General features: G+C 61.3%; 3 protein-coding genes across 8 annotated transcripts; all 3 read right to left on the reverse strand.

Annotated features, from left to right (window-relative positions):
• Window positions 1-1,362: 1,362 nt before the first annotated feature.
• On the reverse strand, window positions 1,363-5,872 carry PYCR1 (pyrroline-5-carboxylate reductase 1). Of its 3 annotated transcripts, none has more exons than XM_006199459.4 (8): window positions 5,797-5,872; window positions 5,261-5,372; window positions 4,940-5,010; window positions 4,017-4,196; window positions 3,584-3,805; window positions 3,312-3,404; window positions 2,994-3,157; window positions 1,363-2,148 (listed from the first exon to the last, which is right to left on the reverse strand). In XM_006199459.4, the coding sequence occupies exons 2-8, from the start codon at window positions 5,325-5,327 to the stop codon at window positions 1,983-1,985; spliced, it is 963 nt and encodes a 320-aa protein (XP_006199521.1). In that variant the 5' UTR covers window positions 5,328-5,372; window positions 5,797-5,872; the 3' UTR covers window positions 1,363-1,982. The 3 variants fall into 3 exon arrangements, with proteins under 3 accessions (XP_006199521.1, XP_072795971.1, XP_031531829.1); XM_072939870.1 differs by having other exon boundaries at window positions 5,789-5,829; XM_031675969.2 differs by lacking the exon at window positions 5,797-5,872 and adding an exon at window positions 5,568-5,782.
• A 3,497-nt stretch (window positions 5,873-9,369) lies between these two features.
• MYADML2 (myeloid associated differentiation marker like 2) lies at window positions 9,370-10,293 on the reverse strand. The gene has a single exon (XM_006199461.4). It carries the CDS (start codon window positions 10,291-10,293, stop codon window positions 9,370-9,372), a length of 924 nt encoding a protein of 307 aa, XP_006199523.3.
• A 5,724-nt stretch (window positions 10,294-16,017) lies between these two features.
• NOTUM (notum, palmitoleoyl-protein carboxylesterase) lies at window positions 16,018-24,723 on the reverse strand. Of its 4 annotated transcripts, none has more exons than XM_072939871.1 (12): window positions 23,616-24,723; window positions 22,447-22,808; window positions 21,264-21,316; window positions 21,088-21,183; window positions 20,540-20,633; window positions 20,235-20,293; window positions 19,739-19,841; window positions 18,906-19,097; window positions 18,660-18,760; window positions 17,991-18,138; window positions 16,831-16,878; window positions 16,018-16,605 (listed from the first exon to the last, which is right to left on the reverse strand). In XM_072939871.1, the coding sequence occupies exons 2-12, from the start codon at window positions 22,779-22,781 to the stop codon at window positions 16,299-16,301; spliced, it is 1,536 nt and encodes a 511-aa protein (XP_072795972.1). In that variant the 5' UTR covers window positions 22,782-22,808; window positions 23,616-24,723; the 3' UTR covers window positions 16,018-16,298. The 4 variants fall into 4 exon arrangements, with proteins under 4 accessions (XP_072795972.1, XP_072795975.1, XP_072795974.1 ...); XM_072939874.1 differs by having other exon boundaries at window positions 20,540-20,600; window positions 23,616-24,718; XM_072939873.1 differs by lacking the exon at window positions 23,616-24,723 and having other exon boundaries at window positions 22,447-23,354.
• Window positions 24,724-25,991: the final 1,268 nt, after the last annotated feature.

Raw genomic sequence — 25,991 nt, forward strand, 5'->3', positions numbered from 1 at the left:
TGCAAGGCTGTGATGTGTGATCGCTCACTCCACAGTCACCTGCTGGCTTCCTCCAGACCCTGGACCCTGGGCACCTGTTACAGCAGCACGCCCCCCTCGTCTTATTGGTCAGCACCTGACACGCAGCAGGTGCTCAAACAGTGAGGCTGGCCTCGACTTGAAGGGGAAAGTTAGGGGACAGTTAGGGGACAGCTTCGGTCCTGGGCAGATGTGTGGCCTGTGGGACAATCTCTTCCGGGAAATCTTTTCCTCAAAGGGAGGGTGCCAGGGTTTCCCTGCACCTCCAGGTCTCTGCCAGGGAGCTCACAGCACAGGGTGGGGGCCTGTGCTGGGGGCTCATGCCTTAGGAGGACCCTGCAGGGACTCCAGGCCCCACGAGAGCCTTCGGCAGTTGGGACATGGGGACTGACTGGGATGAGGGATGCAGTCTTGCCTCTCGCTTGCTCTGTTACGTGTTTTCTTGTTTTCCGTGTCTCCTTTCTCCCTTAGATTTGCAAGGCTGTGTCCCTGTCCCCAGAGAACTCCCCCTACCCACCCAACATGCACTGCGCTTTGGTTCTAAGTGGGCCCAGGGGAAGGAAATGAATCGGAGATGTGACCTTGCAGTGTGTTCCTGGAAAACTTCTGCCTGGAAGCTCTCCTGAACCCCACCCCTACCCCTCAAGGGACCCAACACGTCACCTGGGTACCCCCCACCTAATGCCCTACAGTCACTCAGCCCCACTCCTCTGACATACTCGCCCAGGTAGGGGGTGTGTGTGTGTGAGTATCAGCCTCTGGAGGCAAGGGGCCTTGTTTTACTGTCTCTGTGCTCAGTAACTGTTTGTTGATTGAACAAATGTGAGCCATCCTGGCCCCATAAAGGGTTCTGACCCTCAGCAGCTCCTCTGTGGGTCTCCTGTGATGGTTAATTTTATGTCAGCCTGACTGGGCCATCTCCTACAAGTGGTTGCTCTGGTGAACCCTAACACACCTTCCTAGGGTGTTCCTTCCTCACCTGCCCCTGGCCTTGCCTTGGTGAGCTGGGGACATATCTGCCCCCACCAAAGTGGGAGGCAAGGGAGATGCTGCGGCTGGGCCCCTCCCACAGCAGGGTATGCCAAGCCCAGCCTACAGTGCCCACTTCCAGTCATGCCTCTAGTGACCACAGCCCAAGGGGCAGCACCCTTCCAGAAGCTCCTTCGTCCTCTGCTCACTGGGAAACTGAGCCCCACCAGCCAGGATGGCTGCCTCAGGACACAGAGCTCCAGGCCTGTGGGCTGTCGGCTCAGTCTCCAGCATTACACTGGGCAGCGACAGCCCTCTGGCACAGGGCGGGGGGGCTCCCTCCACATGTGGCAACAGAGTTAGAAGTCAGGGCACTGGGACTGGAAATCAATTTATTTAACCTAAAGTCAGACATCTGCGGGTCGGGTCAGGAACAGAAGATGATGGTGTGAGTGTGCTGATGGCCTCGGAAGTTGAACCATTCTGAGAGCCCTTTTTCAAATGTCCAGCTGGCCAAGAACCAGAGTCCCTCCTGCTGGATGCCAGGGACCCTTGGGTCCTTCCCACACTGAGGAAGGAGTTGTGACTGGAAGGTGGAGAGAGGTCAGGAGTGGGTTCCCTCCTTGGCTGGGCCTTCATGGTTGGGGGGTGGGTGGAGGGGGGACCTTGACCTTTTGTGCTCAAGGTCAAGCCAGCTGACCGCGGGGGGTGGAGACCCCCAGGCCTCCTGAGCTCTGGAGGAAAGTGACTTGGTTTGAGGGTGGAGGAAGAGGGCACTGAGCTGAGAGAATCCTTCCCTGTTCTGGACCAGGACAGTCAGGGGCTGTGGAGGTTCCCACTGGAAAGTGGCGTGCCCCCTCCCTGGCTCCAGCCCCACTGAAGCGAGTGGACCAGAGCCGTGGGCAGTGGGCCATGATGAAGATACCCTGTGCGGCCTGGAGCTAGACACCCAGCGAGGAGCTCTGAGCCCAGGAGGAGAAGGCAGGTTGGGCACCTCACTCCTTCTTGCCTGCTGGGGCCAGGCTACGGGTGAGCAGCTTGGAGTGGCCAGAAGGGGCCAGTGAGGCCCCGGGAGGGGAGTCCAGCTTCACCTTGTCCAGGATGGTCTTCTTGATGGCGGCTGGTGAGACCTTCTCCCGGTCGGCCATGGACTGCAGCTCTCTGGGGAGACAGTTGAGGAGGGCTGGGTCCAGGGCCCCGCCTCCTTCCGAAGCCCAGGTGTCCAAGGGGAAGAGGGAGGAAGCCCCAGCTCCCAGCACCTGTCAGCCCAGGAGGCTGCTGGCTGTCACTCCTGACTCAAGGCCTTTGCTCCTGCAGGCCCCTCTGCCAGCCACCCCTCCCCTAGACTGCTGCCCAGCTGCCTCTCACCTCGTTCGTGTCAGCTCAGGATCCCCAGTCTACCAGCAGCCCCTCAGATGCAGAGCCCCCATGGCCTTGACCAGACCTAGGCTCACCTATCTCCCCAAAGGCTGGTGCCAGGAGGGCCGCCCCATGCCAGAGCCTCACTGTCATGGGGTAGCACTGGGGTACACATGGGCTTGGACTGGAGAGCAGGCAGGGTGGTGAGAAAGGTGCCTGTCCACCCTGCAGACCTGAACCTGGGGCCGTGACTCCGAGCCCAGATGTCAGACTGTGTCGGTCCCCTGCTCTCTGGTTTTCTCTGCTCGCATCGAGCCTCCCTTGTGCCAGCGCACCTGGGACTCTCTCAGTCTCCCAGGAAGGCCGAGAGGAAGATGGTACCACCCGCCCCTGGTCCCCCTTGCCTGCCTCCCCATCTCGGGTGGTCACCCCAGACTGAAGCCACAGGTAATGTAATGACGTGGGGCACACAGTCCGGGCCCAGAGACAGCCCCTCCTCGCAGAATGATGGAAGGTAGTGAGGGATGCTGCCCACTGTAACCCCAGGGAACCTCAGGGCTCCCCGTGCCCTGCCTGGTGCCAGGCCAAAGCTTGAGAAGCAGCTGCTGCGTGAATGACTGAGCAGGTGGGCAGTGGCGGGGGCCCACCGTGTGCGGATGCAGGAGGCCTCCACCGCGTTGATGAGCAGGGAGCGGAAGCCCCCGCTCTCCAGGACGTGCAAGGCATGGATGGTGGCCCCACCAGGAGAGCAGACGTTGTCCTTGAGCTGGCCTGGGTGCTGTTCAGAGTCCAGTAGCATCTTGGCGGCCCCCTGAAGCCAGGCGGGGTTGCTGAAGGCTGTGAGGGCACTGCCCCCAGCCCCAGCCCCCCCAGCACCCACTGATGCTCCACCCATCCGCCCCAGTGCACCAGCCTTGGTCCTGGCAAGCAGTGGCCCCCACCAGAGGGTTGGGAAAAACACTGACCAGCAGAGCCTGGGCCCCGAGGCGGACGGCCAGGCGCCGCGGGAGCCCCATCTTCACGCCCCCGTCAGCCAGTGCGTCCAGGGCTGTGAACGCCTGCCGGGAGAGAGCACCCAGGCTGCTGTCCCAGGTCTTGTCTCCTCTTCCTCCGGGCAATAGTGAGTCCAGCAGCTCTGTCCACAGTGGCCCAGAGCAAGGAGGAGGGTAGAAGACCAGCAGGTGTACCCTGAGGTCCTGGGACATGCCAACCACCGCCCACCCTCCCCAGTCCTCACGTAGGCTGGGCCGCTGCCACTGAGCCCTGTGACGGCGTCAATCAGGTCCTCCTCCACCTCTGTACAGAAGCCCACGCTGCCCATCAGCTGCTCCAGGAGTCTACCATCCTCCACCTGGGCGTGGGTGCCCGTGGCGTACACAGTGGCCCCCTCCCGCACCACGACCGGCGTGTTGGTCATGCAGCGGATGACTTTGGGGGCTGGCTGGTACACCATCAGCTTCTGGAAGAGAAGCCGGCTATGTGTCCATCCCAGCCCCTTGCACACCAGGCCGTGCCGGGTGCGGGTGTGAATGTGCTCTCCCAAATGCATTCACACTGTGGGCCGCACCAGCACACCCACCTCACAGATGGAGAACCGAGGTGCAGAGCGGGCCAGCGCACACGTCCACCCTGTCTCCAGATCCCGCTGGGCCTCGATCCGCAGCACCCACCTTCTCAATGGAGCTGATAGTGACGCCAGCTGCGCAGGACACCATGATGTGCCGCTCCTCAATGTCGGCGCCGATCTCATCCAGGATGAAGGGGATGATGTGTGGCTTCACGGCCAGGAAGAGCACGTCGCTGTGCTGCACGGTCTCCTTGTTGTGGGGTGTCAGGTTCACCCCCATCTTCTGCAGGGAGCATCAGGCAGGCTCAGCCTCCCTGATGGCTGGCTGGTCCTCTTAGTATCCTCCAAGGCCGAGGGCCCCATGTGTAGAGCAGCAGAGAGGATGCTAGGAGTGTGGGCACTGCAGGGCTGGCGGCTCAGGGCATGCAGCTCTGACACCCCCTAACTGCCCTTAAAACCCAAAAATGGAGGAAGCTTCTGGAAGGTGTCCTTTTTGCAGCCAGAAAAGGGAAGCTGCATCTGTGCCACAGTCCTGGCGCACTCCACCTAGGGTTGCAGGCTGCAGCCCCCTGACCCCTGCTTTCCCGATGGGAATGGTAATGCGGGTAGGGGTCTCAAGCTGGGAGCCTGTCCCCACCCTTGGACCTGGGGCCCTAACTCAGCTGTGGCAAATCAAAGCTGTGTTCAGCCCCCAGGTTTGTCTCCCCTGTCCCCACTGTGGCCCTCTCTGGTGGTTCCACCTGAGGAACCCCATTCCAACCAGCACCCCCTCCCCACCAGCTGCACAGGTGCCTGTCACCCAAGTCCCAAGAACTGAGTGAGGGGGAGGTCAAGAGGCAGGGTCTTTGAGATACTCCAGCTCAGGGACCCTCTTCTCACTGGGGTGGGGGGCTGTGCCATGGAGTCCCCCTCCCCAACTGGGGGCTCTACTCCTGGTCCTCCAGGGCTAAGAGTCACACACCTGCCTCCAGCCACTGACTGACCACTGTGGGCACAGCTGCCGATCACCCTCCATGGTGCACCTACCCTGAGAGCAGAAACGGTGGCCAGGTCCATGTCTGGGGAGCTGGCCATTATCTTGTGGGCAGCCAGCACTCCTGTGGGAGACGGAGTTGCTCCCTCAAGGCCAGTCCTGACGTCCCTCCCCCACATTCCCAGGAGGGAAAGCAGAAATTCCACCACCCAGGTTATGAGCCACCCCCACCTTACTCCAAACATCCCAAGGCTACCTTTTCTCACGGGCTCAAATGAGGCAAGTTACCAAAACCTCACTTTGACCCTTCAGGCTAGTGAAGGGTAACTGGCCGACCCTCTCACCCCTGGACCCTTCCTGGCGACAGGGCCTACCTGCTGCTGTGAAGCCCTTGGCCAGGGCAAAGGCCAGCTGGCCAGCTCCGATGAAGCCCACACTCATGGTGTCCGGAGGCTTGCGCCCACGCCCTCACAGCTGGCACCGGCTCTGCAGGAGCAGATGCGGGACAATGGGGCAGAATCCAGCGCAGGAAGTTAGGCGGGCAGTGCCAGGCCTCCTAGCCACTCCACCACCCCCATCCCAGCCGGTCTAATGCTCCCCTGCTCCGATGCTCCCGCCCACCATAGCCTCCCGACCCGCTCCCGAGGGTCCCAGACAAGGGGCAGGAAGGGGCGCGCTCGCCTCCGTAAGGGGACAGGAATTGGCCGTGGGCAGGGGGCCCGATCGGCGCCCGGGCGCCCCCAAGCCCTAGTCGGCCTCCCCACGCCCAAGGACCCTGTCCAGGTCTGGGAGCCCCGGTAGAGCTCTCTCCACGCCGGAGCCGAGGGCGCGGGCGCGCATCTCCCTCTGCCTAGCGGAACCACCGCCCGCCGGAGCCGGACCGGAGTCTGGCTCCGAGTTACCCAGTTACCCCGCGCGGGTCGCCCCCTCTCCGAAGCACTGCGCCCGCCACGCGGCACCCGCGCCCAGCGGCCCCGCCCTCGGCGCTCCAGCCAGTCCGAGGCGCGGTCGCCTTGGCGCCGACCAATCCGAGGCCGCGGGCGGTGCCGAGGAGCCATTGCATCATCTGCTCGCCCCGCCCCCTCCCGTGGGGCCCCGTCTCCCCGGCGGTCCCGATCCCGCGCCCTTCGGACGCCGGCCCCCAGACCCAGTCCCGCCGGAATCCATGCCCCCGAATCCGCGCCCCTTCGGAACGTCCCGCGGACCCGCGCTCCTCGGGACCTACGCCCCTGGATCCGCGGCCGCGGACCCTGGTCCACCCGACCTCCGCCCTCTGGACCTCGGCCTCCGAATCCCCCCTCCCCTTGGGCCCCTCCTTGGGGACCCAGGACCGCTCCTGGGACCTGAGAGCGCCGGGGGAGGGGCGGCGGGAGCCCGGCCCTCAAAGAGCGGCCCTGGGCGGGGGCTCCCCACACGGGACCCTGTCGTTGGCCACGGACACCGACAGGTCAGGCTGCGTCCCTGACCACGTGGCCCGCGCTTACTGTTACTAACTTGATCGTCGCGTTTGGAGGAGCCCAACTGAGTAGCATTTTTTCTTTCTCTTCTTTCTTGTATTGCCTTTTTTTTTTTTTTTGCTGTTTTGCTTGCTTTCTTGCTTTTTTGAGGGGAGAGAATTGAACACAATTTACAAAAAAAATTTGCGGTATATCACTGTTTTGATACTATATTTCGTCACTTAAATTTTTTTTTTATTGTTCCAGGAGGCTCAGAAACGGTATCTCATGCCTTCTCGGGATATCAGAACCGGGAGGCACCTGGGAAGTCTAGGTCATCCCCTGAGAGCTGGACTCCTTCCCGCCTGGAGTCTCTCCTCTGCAAGTCTCTTCTAAGGCTCAGGGGCCCTTTGGAAGCTGCCTGACATGGGGGACCACAGGCCTGTTACCACGTGGACCTCCTCAAGCTCGGGGTGGGTGGTGTCAGCTAACAGACAGGAAGATGATCCTGTCGTGCCCTAGTTCCCACCGAGCACCCTGTGTCTCTTGACATCTTGTCTGCAGCATCTGTGGAACTTTTTTGGCCCTGGGTTTTTAGGAGAACAGGGCTCCAGTCCTGTCTCCCTGAGGATGTGTGCAGGGTTCATATGCGCTGAGTCTGTTTGGGCTTCAGGATAGTCTGGGGTCCCAGTCAGCAGCAGGGTTAAGAGCAATCATCATTGACAACCCATCCCCCACCAGGGAGAGAGTGAGCAGCTTTATTCTCTCTGTTCTCTATCTTAAGTGATGACAGGCTGTTCTAAAGTAATTTCAGCATTGCTTGGACGTTTGTGCCCCAGAAGCAGGGCTGTGAGTTCTCCTTGACACAATAACCAGGAGCACCAGACCACTGTGTAGTGAGCATGTGTACATGGCTGATTTCCAGGTCTCCGCAGATGTTCGTCTGTCCTGGCCTTCAGTCCTCACCCTCGTATGCAGGTGCAGGGGAGAGCTGTATTAAGTTCCTGTCTGGGATGGACTGCTCGGGGGAGTGGCCCAGACTCAGACCCAGAGACACAAACCTGGGCGGGGTTCCCACCACTTCTCACCCAGATGTTTACCGTCAAAGTACAGAGCCCCTCCTTTAAAAAGAGTTGTTTCTCAAGTGGCAAGAGCAGATAAGCCCCTCCCCCAGGAAGTGAGAGTCCCCGGTCCAGGGAGCGAGAGTCCCTGGTCCAGGGAGCGGGCATCATCAGGACGATCCCCAGGCCAGCCTCTTAGAGGACAGAGGACATCTGCCGTGCCTGTCATGAGACTGGAACCACTTCCCTCCTCCATCTCCCCCTACCAGGTTCTTAGAAGCTTAGGGTGGATGGAGCTGTGAGAGCAGAAGTCCACAGGACAGTGAGGAAATTGGGGAGTTGGTGACAGATAGCTCATTTCAGAAATTTGGTTAGACAAGGAAGGAAAACCATCCCAGCCTCCCCATGGTCAGGGTAGGGTGTGACCCAGAAATTGCTTGGTCACCTGATAACGCACCCCACCCCGACGTCAGGCAGGGTCCTCAGGACACCTCCAAACACAGTAGCAGCTCCACACCTCCAGGATCTGCTGCTAAACTCAAGCCTCTCCAGGTTAAAGGACCCTGTGCGTGTGCCCTCCCCAGTGGGCGGGTGGGCAGTTTCTCTCTTGCTGGGCACAGCACCAGCACAGGGAGCCCTGGGACCCTGTGCCTGTAAGCTGCTGGGGCTCTGCTGCCAGGAGGCAGGAAAGCCCAAGGGGCGGAGGAGGGCGTGTGGGGCTGGTGAGTGCCTCAGGTTCCTTCCCCCTCCTCCTCCCCTTGCTCCCCACCCAGAGGACACTGCTGAACCCCTTCCTTGGGAGGCTGCCCCTCATCGCCAGAGGACCCTGGCCCCTGACAGCTGCCTCCTTCCTCAGCCAGGCCCAGTCTAGGCCCTTCTCTGGCAGCACCCAGGAGCTGCAGGTGGCCCCCGCGCCCTCTGGCCACCGCCTCCTCAGCAGAAACTGCTCAGCGCAAATCAGCGTTGGTGTTTATTTCCTGCTCAAGGCCGTGGACCAGACGGGGTCAAGTGACTGCTGTGCTCGGTTGGCCGGTGGGCTGGCCCAGTCTGGGCTTTTGAGTGGGAGAAGCTGGCTGCAGTGTGGGGGACAAGGGCCCCAGCGGGCCCTGGCTGTCAGTGGTCAGGCAAATGAACATTTGAGTGGAGGTCGTGGGCCTGTGAGCACCAGTGAGGTGTCTGGTGCCCAGACGCCATGTCCCAGTGGCTGCCCCAGGTTGGCCCTCCTCTGGGTCAGGGCTGCCCCAGGCCAGCCCCTCGGGACTCACGGTGGGCACTGCAGAAGCTGCTGCATGAGGGGTGGGTAGACGATGGGAGGCCCCGGGCGTCAGCTCCAGCATCCTTGCTTGGCTTCAAGAGACTGTGATGAGGAGGAGGCCGGCGAGCCATGAGTCCTGATTCCCAGCTCCTTCTCCTGGGGCCGGCCCGGATGCCCCAGTAGGGCCCTCTTTGGGCAGCTGTCCTTCCAGGGTTCCGGGCACTGCTCCACACCCCTGCGCTGGCCCAGCTCTGGCCCCCTCCTGGGCTCCCTTCCAACTCCTTCCCACACCTCTGGGAACTGTCCCCTTTTCAACTCTACTTAGGTCACTCAGCCCAAACGTGGGCTCCAGACCCTGGTGGACAGTTAGGGCGGACTCCTTAATCCCAGCCTCGGGGTCCCCATCTGCAAAGCGGGTCATAACAGCAGCTGCTTCAAAGGATTTTCATGTGTTACACTGCCCAGCACTAAGACAGGGAGTGCCAGCAAAGGGAGAGCGACGGAGACAGAGACAGACAGGGAGCGGGGAGAGGGGTGGGAGCCGCCTGGCAGAAGCCTCACCTGCCGCTCTGGCCCCCTCCGCCCCACCCCAAGCGCAGCTGCTGGGGCCGCCAGAAGTCCAGGCCCAGCTCTCCTGGCTACCTCCCTCTGCTCATCCTTGGGGGTCTGGGTTCACCTGGGTCCCTTCGTGACCTCTGAAAGCAGAGGTGGGTGGATCGCTGCCTGTCCAGCTACAAGGTGGGCACAAAGCGGATCCTCTGGGAGTAGGCCAGGTCGGCGACGTAGAGGAGCAGGTTGACGTAGGTGAAGGTGGCCACCACCAGCTGGCTGTCCCAGGGACAGCTGCCCGTCAGGCAGTCGGGGGGCCTCCTGGGCTCCCCGTACTTGGGGTCGAAACAGAAGACGGGCCAGATGACCGCAGCACTGAGATAGAGGAGCACGGCCAGGAAGGTGTACATCACCACCACGCGGTCGAAGGGGCAGCCCAGGTTCCCCGTGTGTCCCATCACGCTGAGGGCCACCACGGCCACCGTGGCCAGGAAGCACAGGCTGTAGACGGCCACACACCACTGGGTGGCCATGTAGCGCCCGTAGCGGCTGTCGTGGACCAGTGCGCCGAATATGATGCAGGCTACGAAGGCCTGGACGATCTTGAGGAGCCCCGACACAGTGGCCATGTAGCTGGCCACCTGGCCTGGCCGGGCTCGGGTCAGGGCCACCTCTGCGGCATAAGCCAAGAAGAGGAGCCCCGCGAAGACGCTGGCTGCCAGGCGGAAGTCCCTGGTGGCACAGCCCTCGGGCTCGGGCGGGCACTCCAGCCGCGTGAAGTAGAGCGGGTAGATGACGGCGGCCGTGGCGGACAGCAGCGTGGCCAGCATGGCGAAGGCTGCCGTGAAGTTTCCCCAGGACAGGCGCAGGCAGCCGTGCAGCCGGGTGAGCTCACAGGCCACCACCAGGACCGAGAGTGCGAAGCAGAAGCCCCAGGCGGCCATACAGAAGGTGCCCTGGACGCCCGCAAAGCCGCCCCGGTGGGCCACCAGGCTGAAGGTGGTGCAGCCGAAGGCCAGCTGCAGCGCGCGGGCAGTGCCCACCGGGGACGTCACAGCTCCCAGGTGCAGGTAGCCGCCCCCGGGGGGCTCCATGGTGCTGCCCATGTGGCCGGCCGCTTCCCCACCCCACACAGTGCCTGGCGGCCCCGGGGTCTCTTCTCTGTATCTCCTGCGGCAGCGGCAGGTGCCGGCAGCCCGCAGTGGCGGTGACGCGGGGTGACATTGCAGCAGAGCCGCCTCTCTGCCGCCCGTGTGGGGAGGGCCCCCCAGCGCTATAAATAGGTGACTGTGATCAGAGCTCTGGAATAGCAGCCTGCGCGCCGGTCCCCATCCCAGAGGAACATCTGACCCTTGCGTCCCACGCCCAGCCCCTGCCCAAACCATTAACCCCTTGGCTGCTGGCACCGCCCCCACCTCCAAAGCACCTGCGTCTGTCGGTTAGTCGCTCCACTGCCAGTGGGAGAGGTGAAGGGAGAAGGGCAGAAAGGGGCCGCCTCCAGGGCCAGCCTGTGTTGGAGTGGGGGAGGGGCGCAGTGGTGGTTGGGGGTTGCTCTGGGAGGGCTGGGCTGGTATTCCCCTGGTGTCCTTCCTCGAGGGGGGCTTGGTTAGGAGCTGGGGTGGTTTCACGACCCCACCGTCTTGTCAGCTGTGATTCCTGGGAGGTGGTGGGGAAGGGGAGTGGAGATCCCATGCCCCACTCCCAAGGGTGCTCGCCCTCATTCTGCACAGCCCCAGCCTGACCTGGGAGGTGGAGTTCTAGTTACCATTTGAGGGGGCACAATGGAGCTCTTTGCTCGTCCCTCCTAAACATGTAAACACTTAGGAAAAAACTCAACCCTCCCATTTTTTAGGCAAAAATATTTAAAATATAGGAAATATCTTTGAAGACTACGTGTTTTTGACTATAAGAGTAGAACCTGCTCAGGCCCAGTCAGGACAGGAACAGGTAGAGGAAAATGACCTGTAATTAATCTGCCTGTAATTCTGTCTCTTGGCTCAACCGGGATGAACATCTCGTGTATGCCGTTGGCCCTCCACATGCACAGGTTCTCTATCTGCGGGTTCAGTCAACCGCAGATTGAAAACATTCGTGGGAGAAAAACTCCAGAAAGTCCCGAAAAGCAAACCTTGAATTTGCCCTGAGCCAGCAACCATTCACATAGCAGTGACTTTGCATCAGGCATCACAAGTCATCCAGGAATGACTTAAAGTCTCTGGGAGCGTGAAAACCACAGGGAAACAGAGAGACTGCTATGATGAGCTACCCGCCAATCAACTGGGCAGCCCGGAAGAAATGGGTAAGTTCTTAGAGTCATGCTGTCTTCCAAGACTGCACCATGGAGAAACTAGAAAACCTTAACAGACTGATCACTAATAGAGATTGAAACATTAATTAAAAACCTCCCCCAAAATAGAAGTCCAGGACCAGACGGCTTCATATGTGAATTCTACCAAACATTCTATCTTTCTCAAAATCTTCAAAAAAAATCGAAGAGTAGGGAAAGCTATGAGGCAATAAAGATAAAAGATTAAAAAAATGAAAGATAAAAATTAAAAAAAATAAAAGATAAAATTGAAAAATAAAGTCTAAGGAGAATGTGTATAAGTTATATGCAAATACTACGCCATTTTGTACAAGGGGCTTGAGCGTTGGTGGATTTTGTTATCCTGGGGGGTCTGGGAACCAGTCCCCCTCTGACACCAAGGGACGACTGTATGCACATCCTTATGAATGTTTCCCCAACTTTTCATTTAGAAAAATGTCAGATTTACAGAAGAGTTGCAGAACAGTGCAATGAAAATTCATACCTCTTTCTCCCAGATTCGAGAATTATTAATATTTTTCCCTGTTTGTGGTCTGACTCTCCCTCTCTCCAATGATAATTCATAACAAATAATATTAATTAATTCTGGAGATACAATAATTCTCCCCAGGTACTTCCACGGACACCTCCTGAGAACAAGGCAGTTCCCCTACAGAACCTGAACACAGAGACCGCATTTGGGGAACTGAAGCATGATCACCTAGAACACAGTCTGTCTTCAGGTATGCCGACCTGTCCCCAAAATACACTTTATAACTCTTTGAATTTTTGCTCCGGGATCTGATTGGAATCATGCATCTGGCTGTTGTGTGTGTCTGTTCCCTTTGTTCTGGAATGGTCTCCACTATTTCTTTTCTTTTCTTTCCTTCTTTTTTTTTTTTTGCTAAAAATACCTTTATTTTCTTTTGAGAAAGTCCCTCCTGTGCTCCATGATTGCATGCAGTCTTTTTTTTTTTAATTGAAATGTTGTCGGTTATAATGTGTCAATTTCTGGTGTACAGCACAGTGTCCCAGTCGTGCATGTACATGCATTTATTCATTTTCATATTCTTTTTCATTAAAGGTTATTACAAGATATTGAATATAGCTCCCTGTGCTGTACAGAAGAACCTTTTCTTTCTTTCTGTCTTTGCACATTTTTTGGTTTGTTTTTATTTGGGGGGCAGGTAATCAGGTTTATTTGTTTATTTTAACGGAGGTGCGGGGGATGGAACCGAGGACCTCCTGCCTGCTGAGCACATGCTCTGCCCCTGAGCTGCGCCCTCCCCCTCCACTTCTCTATTTCACAACACTGTTGCTTTGAAGAGCCCAGCCAGCAGCCTTGCAGGTTCTTTCGATGTGTACTTTGTTTCCTCATGGTTGGGTCCTGGCTAAACACCCTCTGCAGGAAGACCACGCGGGGAGATGTGGTGTGGGAGGAATCCTGGGTGTCAGCCATGCCAGACTCGGCACCAGCTGCTGGAGCTCCCCGGGAAGGGAGGTGCGTGCCCTCGGGGCTCCTTCCTGTCCTCTTCACACAAGGAAACAGGCTGCTTGACCTGAGCTGCCTGGTCTCGGCGGGCAGCCACCCATCCCCAGAAGGGGCATGTCTGGAACTCTCCAGGGAGCCGCACCCAGACCAGGGTCTTCAGAGCCTCTCCTGGGACCAGATTTCCTGACCCAAGTGCCACGAACCCCTGGGGAAAGCTCTTCCAGCTCCACTGGGTGGGCAGGCCATGTCTTCCCCTGAAATGCAGCCGGAAGATGCAGGAGAGGGTGAGGGGAGGACCCCGGGCCTGGGTCCCACCCGTTCCCCTTTTCCCAGTTACTCTCAGCTCCTTCTCTGAAAGGCGCCTTCAGAATCTGAGAACAAATCCCCAGCAGTCACCTTTCTTCACTTTGCCGTCCTGGCTCCCTGCCCTTAACCAGGCACGGCCTCCCCCTTATCAACAGCCCTACCAGAGTGATGCATTTTTTTACCATCAATGGACCTACACTGACTCATCTCCATCCCCAGAGTCCGCAGTTTACATCAGGATTCACTCTGAGGGTTGTACCTTCCGTGAGTCTGGACAAACATGCGACGACAGGTCCCCGCCAGTGCGGTACCACGCAGAGCTGTTTCTCGGCCCTAGAAGCCCTCTGTGCTCCCCGTCTTCATGCCTCTCTCCCCACTCCCACTCCGGGCAACCACTCCTCTTGTCACTGTGTCCATAGGTTCACCTTTTTCAGGATGTCACAGAGTGGGGCTCACACAAAGCGTAGCCTTTTCAGATTGACTTCCTTCCCTTAGTCACATAGATTTAAAGCTCCTCACGTCTTCTCACGGATTGGCAGCTCATTTCTTTCTAACGCTGAGTAACTGTTGTCTGCAGTTTATTTACCCACTCATCTACTGAAAGACATCTTGGTTGCCCCTGTCCAGAGTGTTGTTGCCGCTACAGGAATCACATGATGCAGAACACGTACAGCAGCAGCATTGCCAGAAAAGCCGGGTCGTGGGTGAGGAGAGCTCGGCCGGTCCCCTCGATGGCCACGCCGAGCCCTGCAGGTTGGCCGGTCCCCACTGTACTCGTGGGCCCTGGGTTCCTTTTGCCGCTGGTCCCCCAGGGAAAGCACAGAGGCCGGAAGTAGGCTGAGCCTCTTTCCTTCTTTGTCAGGAACGTGGGAGGAAGGGTTTATTCACTGGGTGGAATCCCCTCGGGCCTGACCCACAAGTGTCGTGTTCTGTGTGCCTGGCACGCCCGAGACACGCAAAGCCGCCCTCTGATCCTTTTCATTGGCCTCGGATGGAGCGAGGACCTCTGAGTGTGTGATGTCCCCGCCTGCTGACAACAGACAACAACTGGTGTCCAGCCAGCGCCTCTGGGGCCCCCAGCCCAGCTCCGACCGCAGCGCGGCTGCTCCCTCCGAGCAAAGCCTCCCCAGGCTGGTGATGGCCAGGCCCCTTTCAGGTCCTCCAGCCTCTCCTCCCGCTGGGAACCCACGGCCGGTGGGTTGCACGGAGAGTCCTGTTCATGGTCCTCCTGGGAGGCCGAGGAGGGGCTGCTCTCGAAAACCAGCAGCCACACTGGGGAACTCTTCTTTCATCTCCAGCGTTTGGCCACTCCATCCCTGACCTCACCATCTCCCTTGGCCTTGGAGACTCCGTGGGTTCCCCCAGGAGACTGTGGAGAAGTGAGTGGTCCATGGAGGAGACCACGAATGGGTCACTTGGTTTCCCCCGGAGAAGCCGATGCTGGTGCTGAGTGGGCCCGAGTTGGAGCTGAGCACCCGCAGGGCACATCCTCGGTCTGGTGGGGGAGAGAGGACGGCCGGGTATCTGGCAATTCTTCCCACTCTGGGACAGAGCTGCAGAGGCGGCAGCTGGGGGTGGGGGTGGTTCAGAGGCTAGGAGCGGGGCCCAGGCTGACCTGCTGACTCCTTCCTCTGTCCCTCTCAACACTTCACAGAACCTCTCTGGGCCTCAGCTTCTTTACCTATCATCTGAGTTTATCATAAGACCTACTTGCAGGGTGACAGGGAGGAATCGTGCACCAATGCACGTGGGGCCCCAAACGCAGGGAGCAGAGCACCCAGGGCACCGTGCCCATTGGCCAAGCCACCTCCAGGGAGGGCCCGTCAGTGTGTCGTCCAAACCGCAGGGGTGTCTTTGACCTGCACCCCATGGATACGCCGGCCCATGTGCAGTGATGGCGACTCGGGCCCGCCACACAGCATCCCAAAGAGGGTGAAGCATGACGCCCGTTGCTGACCCGGAAGGTGCCACCTGCCTGCAGCTCTCTGTGGCCCCAGGATGCAGGATGAGGCGGAAACCAGGCATGCAGTCGCGTGTGTGTGTGTGTGTGTGTGTGTGTGTGTGTGTGTGTACACGGGGAGGCCGGGATCCTCTGGAACTGGCCACAGATGCAGCCCTAGGGGCCGGACTGGAGGGAGAATGTTCACCCTTCCACTCTTTGCACCTTTCAGATTCTGGACCCTGTGCACGTGTGACCGAGGGGAGTAACAGAGTTCAAACTTCTAAGAAAGTGTTGGCTGGGTAGGGAGCGTTTGTGGCAAAGTTTTGAAACTGGAGGTTGCTGGTGGAGACATGACGTCGTGGACGTGGAAACGCTGAGTCGTGCACTTGGAAATGGTTGTGACTGTCACCCAAGAGCAAAATAAAGACAGGGAGCTTACTGCTCCCGGGGGCTGCCTGATGCAGGCCTGTGACCTCTGACTGTGGAAATGGATGAACAGAAGGAGCATGGGTCAGAGGTCAGGAGGCTCCAAAGTCACCCCCAGCCTCCCTGCTGCCCTTGGGTTGGGGGAGGAGTCAGGGTTGGGGGAGGGGTGTGAGAAGTGGGCAGAGTGTCCCCTCAAATAAACACATCTACAGGGCGAGTCTCTTTTGTTATCCTTTTTTTCATTATTTAAAAAAAATATGTTACAAAACAATATCATTCACCATATATTTCTTATTTTTCTTTTAAAAAAATTAAAGTAATAAAAAAAGTCACTTTATAAAATAATACAAAAGGGTGGGAGAGGGTGGGGGCTGGCTGGGAGGTGGCTCCTGGGCCAGGGGCTGAGGGATCTGGTGCTTCTGGTTCCCCAAGGTGGGGGGAGGCGGTGGCGGGGAGGGGGAGCCGGGGGAGGTGTCCCAGGGCCGCAGAGGGGCTGACTGCAGGTCCACCTTCCCCGAAGGCAGGGGGAGGCAGTGCAGGCTGTCGGCAGGTGGGGGGTGTCCAGACCCAGGGTGGGGTCGGCCTGGCCACTGTCCCAGGAGGGAAGGAGAGCCTGGCAGGGCGGCTGGGGACAGGCCCACTAGCTCTCGCTGCTCAGCATCCCGAGCAACTTCCCGGGCTCCAGGCCCTGCTGCTGCGCCACCTTCTGCACATCGAAGCCCATGTGCATGAGGAACTGGGCCACGTTCATCTCCTGCCCCGTGAACTGGTCCCGGATGGTGGGGCAGGAGGGGTTGCAGTGGGGCCAAGGGCAGCTGTCCACCAGGTGGACTGGGCAGCCCTGCAGGGGGGCTTTGCGGGCCTTGTGGTTGTCATGGAGGCTTCTGTCCCAGCAGTGCAGCGCCCGGGGCAGCGAGGTCCCTTTAACCTGGACGTCTGTCCAGTGGCTACAGACAGAAACCCAGGTTGGGGGTCACTCAGGGAGGGGCCAAGCAGGGGACGGCCTTGCTACCGCAGAATCCTTGCTACACAGCTGGTATGTAAGTGGCTTTGAAAGCCCCAGAAAGGAGCCAGAGCCTGGGAGGGCGGAGGGCAGGCATGCTGGGGTGGGGGTGCCTCATGTTTGGAGCAGAGCCAGGGATGCGAGCTATCCCAGGGCAAGGGCCACTGACCTCCGGGTGATGATCTCGTGGGAGAGGCAGGCAGGGGCAAAGCTGGCCCTGTTGAGGAGAAGACAGCCTGTGAGCAACCATCTCCCACCTCAGCCCCTTCCATGCCCCAGAGCCCACAGGTCTCAGTTCCCCCTGCCCTCGGCCTGGCTACCCCCTCCCTCTTGCCAGGGTGCCAGCCCTCATGTTCCCTTGTAAGCCCTGTCCCTGCTGGCCTCCACATCCTGCTCGGAGTGGGGGCTCTCCTGGACAGGTGAGTACCTTGTTTTTCTTCTTTTTTAAAAAGATTTAAGGTTTTTAAAAAATATTTATTTATTTATTTATTTGGGGGAGGTAATTAGGTTTATTTATATTAATTTTTTTAATGTTAGATTTTTTTGTTAGTTTTTGGGGGAAGCAATTAGGTTTTATTTGTTTATTTTTAGAAGCAATGCTGGGGATTGAACCCAGGACCTCCTGTGCCTGCTAGGCACTCACTTCCTCACTGAGCTATGCCCTCCCCCCGACTTCAGTTTTCGTAGAAGTTTTAGGTTCACATCAAAGTGGACTGAAGATGTAGAGAGCTCCCCTTTATCCTCTGCCCCCTGACACACACAGCCCCTCATGAGCAACAGCCTCCATCAGATGGCATCTTTGTTACAACCAAGGAACCTACGCTGACTCATGACTCATCTCCATCCCCCAGAGTCCACAGTTCACATCAGGGTTCACTCTGGGTGTTGCACCTTCCATGAGTCTGGACAAGCGTGTGATGACAGGTCTCCACCAGAGTGGTACCAGCCCAGCTGTTTCTAGGCCCTAAAAGCCCTCTGTGTCCCCCCGTCTTCATGCCTCCGTCCTCCAGCCCCCAGAAACCACTGATCTTCTTACTGTGTCCAGGGTTTTGCCTTTATCAGGACATCACAGACCTAAAATCACACAAGCAGCCTCCCCAGACTGGCCTCTTCCGCTTAGCAGCATGCACGTGGATCTCCTCCGTGTCTTTTGGTGTCTCAGTGGCTCACTTCTCTCTCACTCTGGGTCCCACTCCCATCTAGGGAGCCACAGTTCATCACCAACTGAGGGACCACTTGGCCACTTCCTATTCTGCCATCTTGGAGGCCTCTGTTTTTCAGTCGAGGGGTTTACCGCACAGGGGTCTGAGGGGGATCCCCAGCACTCACGGCACGTCCTTGAGTGTGTTTCGAAGCTCACGGCCCAGGTTCTGGATGTAGAGCCACTGGCCCTCCTGCACCGGCTGCCCCGTGAGGTGCACATTGTCCACAGTCAGCTGAGCTTCGTCAAACAGCCACTGTACCACGAACACCGGGCCTGGGGCCAGGGTGACGGCTCAGCTGGGCCCCAGCTCCTGCTGAGCACCACCCCCCCAGGCCCGGGGTCCCGAGGTGGCAGCCAGGCTCTCCCCGCAGGGTGCCAGCTGCCAGACCCCCAACCACAGCACCGTTCCTTGAAGAGGTGTCTTGTTCCACCCCCACCTTCGCCTGGTTCCCAGGGACTCTGCTTTGACCAAAATGTGGTGACAACGTCCCCCCAAGTGTAGAGCTGGGATGCCAAGGCCCCACGCAGGGGCATGGAATCCAGGCTAAAGCACATTCTCAACTGTGGGTGTGGCCGGGTGACCTACCACCCTGGTTTGCCTCGAACCGAGTGGACTTTTTGTGTCAAGACTGGGAAAGTCCTGGCCAAACTCAGATGACTCTATCACCCTTCCCAGGTGGGGCAGTGGCCTCTGGGCCCTGCCTCCTAGGGCTTGACTCCAGCTGGGTTGTCAGCAGGGGGAGAAAGTCTGGACACCGTCCCCCCCCCGCCCCCCGCGCTGCGTGCCCACTCACAGCGCAGGGTTGGGTAGACTTTGTAGCCGAAGAAGCAGTTCCACTCCTCGCCTTCCTTGAACTGGCGCCGGCAGCGCTCTGGGACCACGCCATTCCAGTACCTGGGCCACACGCGGCAGGTTAGCTGCCCCCCGTCTTCCACAAGCTCAGCCACCCGCTCTGCACCCACCCTGGGCCCTCTGCACGGGGGGCCACGAGGCCAGGCAGGGCCCCAGAGTGTGGGACAGGCCCTCCCTCGCGGGGCACCTGATGCCCCGGCGGATGGCCTCCGTGGGAGCGCAGGTGATGGTGTCGATGCAGTCCGTGCGGCGGTACTGCTTGTTGTCCAGGAACCAGCCGGAGTCAGCCAGGCCCCGCACCTGGATGGCCGTATAGCCCAGCTCCTCCAGCTGCTCGGCCACGCGGTCCACGTTCAGCAGCACCCCCGTGGCCCCCGCGCTGCAGGGAAGGTGGGACGTCAGGCCAGGTGGACGTGGAAGGATGCTCACCTCCCACAGAACCTACCCAGCCCCAAGCCCATCCCAAGGGGACAGGGATCCCCGTGCACTCTGAACTGCCAACATTGTCTGGGTTCCTGGCAAGACTCGTGGGCCCATCGGGGTCCTGAAGACAGAGAAGGGCCGGGGGAGCTGCAATGAACCAGGGTCAGGTCATACCACTTTCTCCCACCCCTCCTTCCTTTCCTCTCTGTTTCCTTATCGGAAAGTGAGAATGACCTGTGTGGCCCAGGCCCCTTCATCTAGTTCTCGGATGTCCCCCTGGGTCCCCTACATGCCCGCAGTGATACAGTGGCCAACAGGTGTGATCCTGCCTGCAGGAACCCCTGGCCTTGGAGGTACATTGGTTCACAGATAACCCCTAACCAACAACCGAGGTCACTGCGGTCCCAGGCTTCCCTCACATCCAACAACCACAGTTCCAGAAGAGTCCTCTGGACAGCTTCTCCTACACAGCACGTGGGGACCAAGCCTCCAGGACACCCCAGGATGCTGCTCTCCCCGGCCGCGGGTCTGCCCAGGCTCAGCCCCCTCCTCTCCCTTCCATGGGCACCCTGCCGCCCCAGCCCCAGCCCGGCCCACCTGCTCCCTGCCAGCAGCAGCACCTTGGCCCCGCTCAGCCCTTTGCCCAGAAGCTCGCGCACCACCTCCTGGATGATGAGGGCGCCCATGAAGGCGTACTCGTCTGCACGGGGAAGGAGGATGCTTCGAGTAGGGGCCTGGGCAGAGAGCAAGGCCTCCTACCCCCAGGTTGGAAGGGGGAGGGATAGAGCTGGGGGCTTGGAGGGTCTTCCAGGGGATGAGGCCAGGGGCTGGGGTAGACTGAAGGGAGGTGGATCAGGTATACAAGGCTGTTCTGGGGGCCCTTTCCCAGGGAACACCCAGAAGCGACGCCCCCCCCCAAGGGTCAGGCCTGCCATGTACAAGCCAGCCAGTGGGTGCTGGAGACGGGCACCCTGGGACACATATCAAAGGGTTAGAGGAAGTGACGAGGCTGAAAGTCTGTATTTCCCCAGAATCTCCATCTCCCCTGCCCTGGCTCTGGGAGGGGGAGGGAGGGGGAGGCCAGGGGACTCACTCTTCTCAGACTTGGATGAAGCCCCACTCCAGACGTCACTGGAGCAGTAGGGGATGAAGCTGTGACACAGGGACGACGTGAGCCATGCTCCTCTGTTGCCCAAGGACCCCAGGAAGGACCACCTTCCCCAGGAAGGACTCCTGAGGTTAGGACCCCTGCCCCAGGAAGGATCTTTCCCAGGACAAGATCCTCCCAAGGACAAGACCCCTCAGATGGACTCCCCCTAAGAGCCCCCTTAGGAAGGACTGTCCACGAAGGACTCCCATGGACAGGACCCCCAGGAAGGACCCTTTGCCCCTTCTTACACCATGTTGGCGTTCCACCAGTGGGGGTTCTCCTCTGGTTGGGAGGACAGGATCCCCGTGCCTGTGGCCGGGAGGACAGAGGCAGTGGGTCTTTCTGGGGGGAGGGGGCATACAGGGATGAGGACGGCAGGAAGGCTGGGGACGTGGGGGTATCCTACTTGGTCCCAGCAAGGAGGTGGGTGGTGACACCTGCCTGAACCAGGGTGGCCAGGGAAGTGGGGAATGGACGGGTTTAGTTACTCCACAGAGTCACCAGGGCCAGGATGCCCAGCCAGGCTGTGATATCTGGCATGGCCACTCCACCAACTGCTTTCATTTAGGGACCGACCACGTACCGCACAGGCACGGTGAGCCCTGGGAAGTTACCTGTGGAATAAGCACGAAGAGCGAGTGTGAGCGTTCCCTACCCTTGGGGGAGGGGAGGGGTGGATGGAGTGGGGCCTCTCTGGGGCTCTAGGGAGTGAAGGAGGGGGGCTTCTTCCAGAACTTCAGATTGTCAGCCCCCTTCCCCCAGCAGGGGACTCCTGGGCACTCCATGGCCTGCTGACCTGTGCGAGTGCGTGGCCAGTCCTTGGAGCTCATGAGGCGCCTCATGGTGTCATACCGCGAGTCGCAGTTCTCCCGGTTGAAGCAGTACCAGCCTCCTGCGTGCATAGCCACCACCTCAGGGTCCAGTGCCCAGGGGACCCTCGCCCAACCCGCCTCCTCAGCCCCTGGGACTCACCTTCCAGAAAGAGTAGCCACCGTCGGCTGCCCTTGGATTCCTTCAGGTAGTAGCTGCAAGGGAGGTCGGGCAGAGCGGGTGGTCAGCTTGGGCTGCAGGGCCCAGCTCCGGGGAGGAAAGGGTCATTCCACCTGTCGCCGAGCGCCCGCGCCGCACGGGGGCGCCAGCGGCCAGGCCCCTGCAGAGCGCGCCCGGCCCGGCCAGCATCGGCCAGTTCCGGGAGATGGCGCTCGCAGGGCGGGGAAGGGCGGCGAGGGGCTGTGTGGTCCGTGGAAAATCCCCACGGCCCGCCCCGCGCGGGACGCGCTGTAACCTCGGCGCCCGCGGCCCGGCGCGGAGGAGGGGGGTCTTCACTGGGGCTCGGGATTCTCCTTGAGGCTCGCAGTGGCGCTTGGAGAGTGAAAAGCGCCCTCGCTGGAAGAGTGTGCGTGGGGCAGAGGCACTGGGGTCGGACAGGCGGGCGTGGAGGGGCGCGGGCGCCACAGAGGCGGGTCGCAGCCGTCCTACCGAGGCCCGATCTAACTTTGCGTTCCTCGTGTTGTGGAGTCGCTGAGGGCATGGGTGCCCCCAACTCCTCCCCAACCCCCAGCCTCGCATCCTTCCTTCCATCTACTTCGGGCTGGAGATGGGCGAATGCCGCACCCCAGGTTCTTCCGTCCCACCTGCGCCCCCTGCCTGTCTCTCCGGCTGGCTGGGATCCCTGGCAGTCCAGGCAGCCGCAGGCAGCAGACGGGGCGAGTCGAGCTGGGGTGGGGGTGGGAGTACGGGGGAGGACTCTCCCCGCCCCGCTGTGTCGCCTCCTCCTGCTGGAGCCAGGGCCACTCTCGGACCGCCATCTCCCCGCCCAGGGACCGAAGGACGCGAGCACGGGGGCTGGGCACCGGTGGCCGAGGGGTCAGTGCCCGGGCTGGCCTGGTACCAGGGCTTCAATCGCTGCCCCACCCCCCGCGCGGCGGGTCGCCGAGCCGGGCCTCTCCGGGGCCAGCGCCTCCGAGGCTCGACGGGAGCCCTCTCCCCGGGGCGAGCACCGCTGAGGCCAGCAAGGAGGGTCCAGCGCAGAGACTCCGTGCGTCTGGGCGGAAACAGGGAGGCGGTGGTGCGACCCCACTGGCGACAAGACGGCCCGCGGCCCCGGGGCCACCGGCAGGGGCGCGCCGGTCGCGCGGGCGGCTGCGGACCTTACCCGGCGGGGCTGCCGTCGTTGCAGGTCACCGACGTGTTGAGCAGGAGGTGCAGACGCAGGTCCTCGTTGAGCTGCTGCGCTGAGCAGGGGTACAGGGACTGCGCCAGGCTCTTGACCTGCGCCATGAAGCTGTCCATGTTGCCCTCCACGGCCGTGAAGTCCAGCGGGAAGCTCTCCACCGGCTGTCCGGCCGCCGGCGCCGCCTCGGCCCGGGGCGGAGGCGGCGGCGGCGGGGGCTGCTGCTGGCCACGGCGCCGCCAGGTCTTCCTGCCCTCGCCGCCCCCGGCCCAGTGCAGCAGGCCCAGCAGCAGCAGCACGCGCACCCCTCGGCCCATGGCCGCGCCGCTCGGGCCCGCGGCCACCTGCGGAGAGCGGGCGGCCTTGAGGCGGCGCGGTGGCGGGGACGCCGGGCCGGGGGTGCCCGGGCCGCGGGGCGCCAGGCGCGCCTGCTCGCTCGCACCGCTCCCCGCACTGGGCCTGGCCGAGGAGGCGCGAGCGGCTTGGCGTCGAGGCTCTCGGGGCCGGGCGCCGTCGGCCTGGGCAGCTCGGGCTCCGCGCGCAGCCGGCCGAGGGCAGCGCAAGGTCTGGGTGCGCTGGCTCCGACCCGCGCCAATGAGCGGCGGGGGCCGAGCCTGGGCGTAGTTTGCGGGGGCCGCGGCGGCCCGGGTGCCCGCGCGTTAGATGTGCCGCCGCCGCCGCCGCCCGGGCTCGGCGGAGGGGGAGGGGGCCGCGCTCGCTCTTTTCTTGGCGGAGGCATCGCCTTTTCTTCCCAAACCGCAAGCCTGACGGAGGGGCCTGGACTACCCCGCCGCGGCCGCCGGAGGCGCTCCCGGCCCGGCTCCGTGGGGGGCAGCGCGGCCCGGCGGCCCCGGCGGCTCATTCACCGCGGCCAGCCCGGCGCCGCCGCCCCCGCCCCCGGGCGGCTGGAAGGGGAGGCGGGGGGAGGCGGGCGGGGGCCGCCGGGGAAGGAGCGGGGCTTTCCCGCGCGGGGGGAGCTCCGTCCGCCACGCAGCCGGCCGAGCCCGTCGAGCCGGGGACTCAGGGGGCGCGTTCACCTGAGCCGCCGGGGTCCCCCTCGCCCCCTCCGCCCAGGGCCAGAGCAGCCCGCAGGCGACCGGGACCCCGGGCCGCAGCCCCCACCCCGAACCGTCCCGGAGCCCCGCGCTCACCGCGGCCGGCGCGGGCCGCCCCGCGGCCCCGACTCCTCGGCGTCGCTCGCCCAGCGCCAGCCCGCTGGTACTCCCGGCTCGGCTGCCTCCCCTCTGGCGCTGGCGCGGAGCCGCCCGGGACTTTTATCCAGCGGGGCCCCCGGGATCAAAGCGACGGCGGACACAGGGCTCCGCGCCGAGGGGCCGGCAGCAGCGGCGCCGGGGCCTCCCGAAGGAGCGGACAGGTGTGGCGCGAGGCCCCGGCGCCCTCGGCGACCTGCGGGAGGAACCGGGCGCCGCGGCACGGCGCCACGGGGGAGTCGCCCTGTCCCGCGCCTGGGTGGACAGAATCTGAGCGGCCCTCCGAGGCAGCGGGGGCAGACGGGGCGCTGCCACCTACTGAGGTCGGTGGGCCTCGGGGTGGGGTCCTGGATCCTCCCCGCGTGCACCCTGGCTTCGTGCCCCCCTCCTCCAGGAGGATCCCCAAGAACCCCTCCCTCCGCAGCCGCCCCTGGGGCGTGGGCAAGGGTCGAAGAGCTGCAGGCTTGGTCTCTGTTCAGTGACCTCCGCCGAACGTAGCACCTCTGCTCCATCATCTCACCTTCCCAGCGCGCTCACTGGTGGCAGAGGAGATGCCTCCTCAGAAATCAAAATGGGGTGGGGTGCAGGTGTTCACTTGGGAGGCTTCCGCCCTGGCCGGCTAGGTGGACGAAAGAAAGAAAAGCATTTATTCCGCCTCCACACACACCAAGTGCCATCGGCAGCTTTGGTGGACACCTCATTCCCCTCCCAGCCGCAGCTCCGTGAATGTCATCATGCCATTTTAGAGACAGGGAATAGGTCTTATGGCACTGGGATCTAGAACCGGGGCCGGGCTCCCTGAGCCCCCTCCTAGTCCAGGGCAGTGGGGAAGCTGTCCCCTGGGAGGCACCTGCAGCCCCTCTGGGGCAGGAAATTAGAGGTTGCGGGAGTTTCCGGCAGCAACGGGGACCCCGCTCCTGCCTTGCTCCTGCCCTGTCGGCCCCGAGCACGGTCCTCACCAGTCCTGGGGCCAGTATCGAGCTGCAGGTTAGAACGTTGCAACACCCACCCTGCACACCACACAGCAGGCCAGGCTCTTGGAAGACACTCCAGGAGACCAGACAGGGCCCTTGAGAGCTGTTGGGTGAGGTTTAAGCTGGAGCTTAAGCCTCAGAGCTGAAGATCAGGCTGAGGTGCCCTGGAGGTCGGCCTTGCCTGGAGTCACGCAGTGAAGGAAAGGGCAGGTTGTGAAAAATACAAGTCCTCCCCACTGGCACTGGGGAGCAGCTGTGCACCCATCTTCCTGATGAGGGAAACTGAGACTCAGAAACACTAGCGGAAGAGTGGACGGGGAGTTCTGTTCATCTGGAAACCCACGCCTGCCACCCCCCTGTAGTCAGGCCATCGTAATGGCCACGTGTGGGGCTGGCCAGAGGCAGGCACTTCAAACAAAGGTCCCCCAAACGGCAGTGTCCCCCTTGCCCACGGCTACCTAGGCATCGGGAGAACCTGTCCCAAGAGCCCTCTACTCTGGGAGCCAGTTATTCCAAGTCCTGGGCAGGGAAGCTCTGCTGCCAGTGGGACGTCACGCCTGCCTAGGGTTGTGCTTCCTGCTGACCTGGCTCCCAGCCATTTCCTGGCAGGGAGATCCTGCGCAAGGCCCGTGACCTCTCTGTGTGCCTCCATTTCCTCTTCTTTAAAGCGGGGCAATGACCGTGCCTCCGTCAGAGGGCGGCCGTGAGATCGCGGGAGCCCGTGCGTGAAAGCGCTCGGCCCTGTGATGTTGGCTGTGATGCCGGCCAGTGGAATTCCAGGGCAAGCGGGGAGCATAGTGCTGTGCTCGCTGGCATTGCTGGAAGGAGTTCTAGCCTGCACGTGGACCAAAATGAGTTCCCGCTTGGTTGATTCCATGCTGCGGGCAGAAGTGGAGTGGCTTCTCCAGCACATCCCTGTCTTGCTGTGTCTTGCCTCCTCGTTCCCCCTCTGATGAAGCTTGGACCTCGACCCCTACCCTTGGTGGCGACAGCCCACAAGACCCTGCCTGGGCTGCTCACATTTTGCCCTCCTCTTGACTAGCACAGACTGGCTCTGCCTTTGGGCTCCATTCCCCCAGGGGCCAGCTCTGCCTTGTGCTCCTCAGACTCCCCCACTCAGAGTTTTCAGCACCCAAATTCTGGAGGGGGCCGTTCCCGAGACAGAAGATCCTTGGAGCCACTCAGGTCTGGGCCTCGGCTTTCAGGCTGCCTGCACCCAGCCCAGAGGCCACTAGGACCCTGAGAAGTGGGTTGAAAAGCAGCAGGTCAGAGGCCACCTCACACTCACTCAGAAGATCAAAAACATGGGCAGCAACAAGTGCTGGTGAGGACGTGAAGGACC

The sequence above is a fragment of the Vicugna pacos genome, chromosome 16 (genome assembly GCF_048564905.1).
Source record: "Vicugna pacos chromosome 16, VicPac4, whole genome shotgun sequence".
In the NCBI taxonomy this organism is placed as follows: Eukaryota; Metazoa; Chordata; class Mammalia; order Artiodactyla; family Camelidae; genus Vicugna; species Vicugna pacos.

Bases quoted from the DNA above. Each gene is read 5' to 3' on its own strand.
- NOTUM (XM_072939871.1), bottom strand. From the start codon at position 22,781: ATGGGCCGAGGGGTGCGCGTGCTGCTGCTGCTGGGCCTGCTGCACTGG. The intron at 21,184-21,263 runs GTGAGTCCCAGG...CTATGCACGCAG, and splicing joins GTGGCTACTCTTTCTGGAAG to GAGGCTGGTACTGCTTCAAC. The intron at 16,879-17,990 runs GTGAGTGCTGGG...TCTCCTCAACAG, and splicing joins AACACACTCAAGGACGTGCC to GGCCAGCTTTGCCCCTGCCT.
- MYADML2 (XM_006199461.4), bottom strand. From the start codon at position 10,293: ATGGGCAGCACCATGGAGCCCCCCGGGGGCGGCTACCTGCACCTGGGA.
- PYCR1 (XM_006199459.4), bottom strand. From the start codon at position 5,327: ATGAGTGTGGGCTTCATCGGAGCTGGCCAGCTGGCCTTTGCCCTGGCC. The intron at 4,197-4,939 runs GTAGGTGCACCA...TGCTCCCTGCAG, and splicing joins CCACCGTTTCTGCTCTCAGG to AAGATGGGGGTGAACCTGAC. The intron at 2,149-2,993 runs GTGGGCCCCCGC...CTGTCTCCCCAG, and splicing joins GCCTCCTGCATCCGCACACG to AGAGCTGCAGTCCATGGCCG.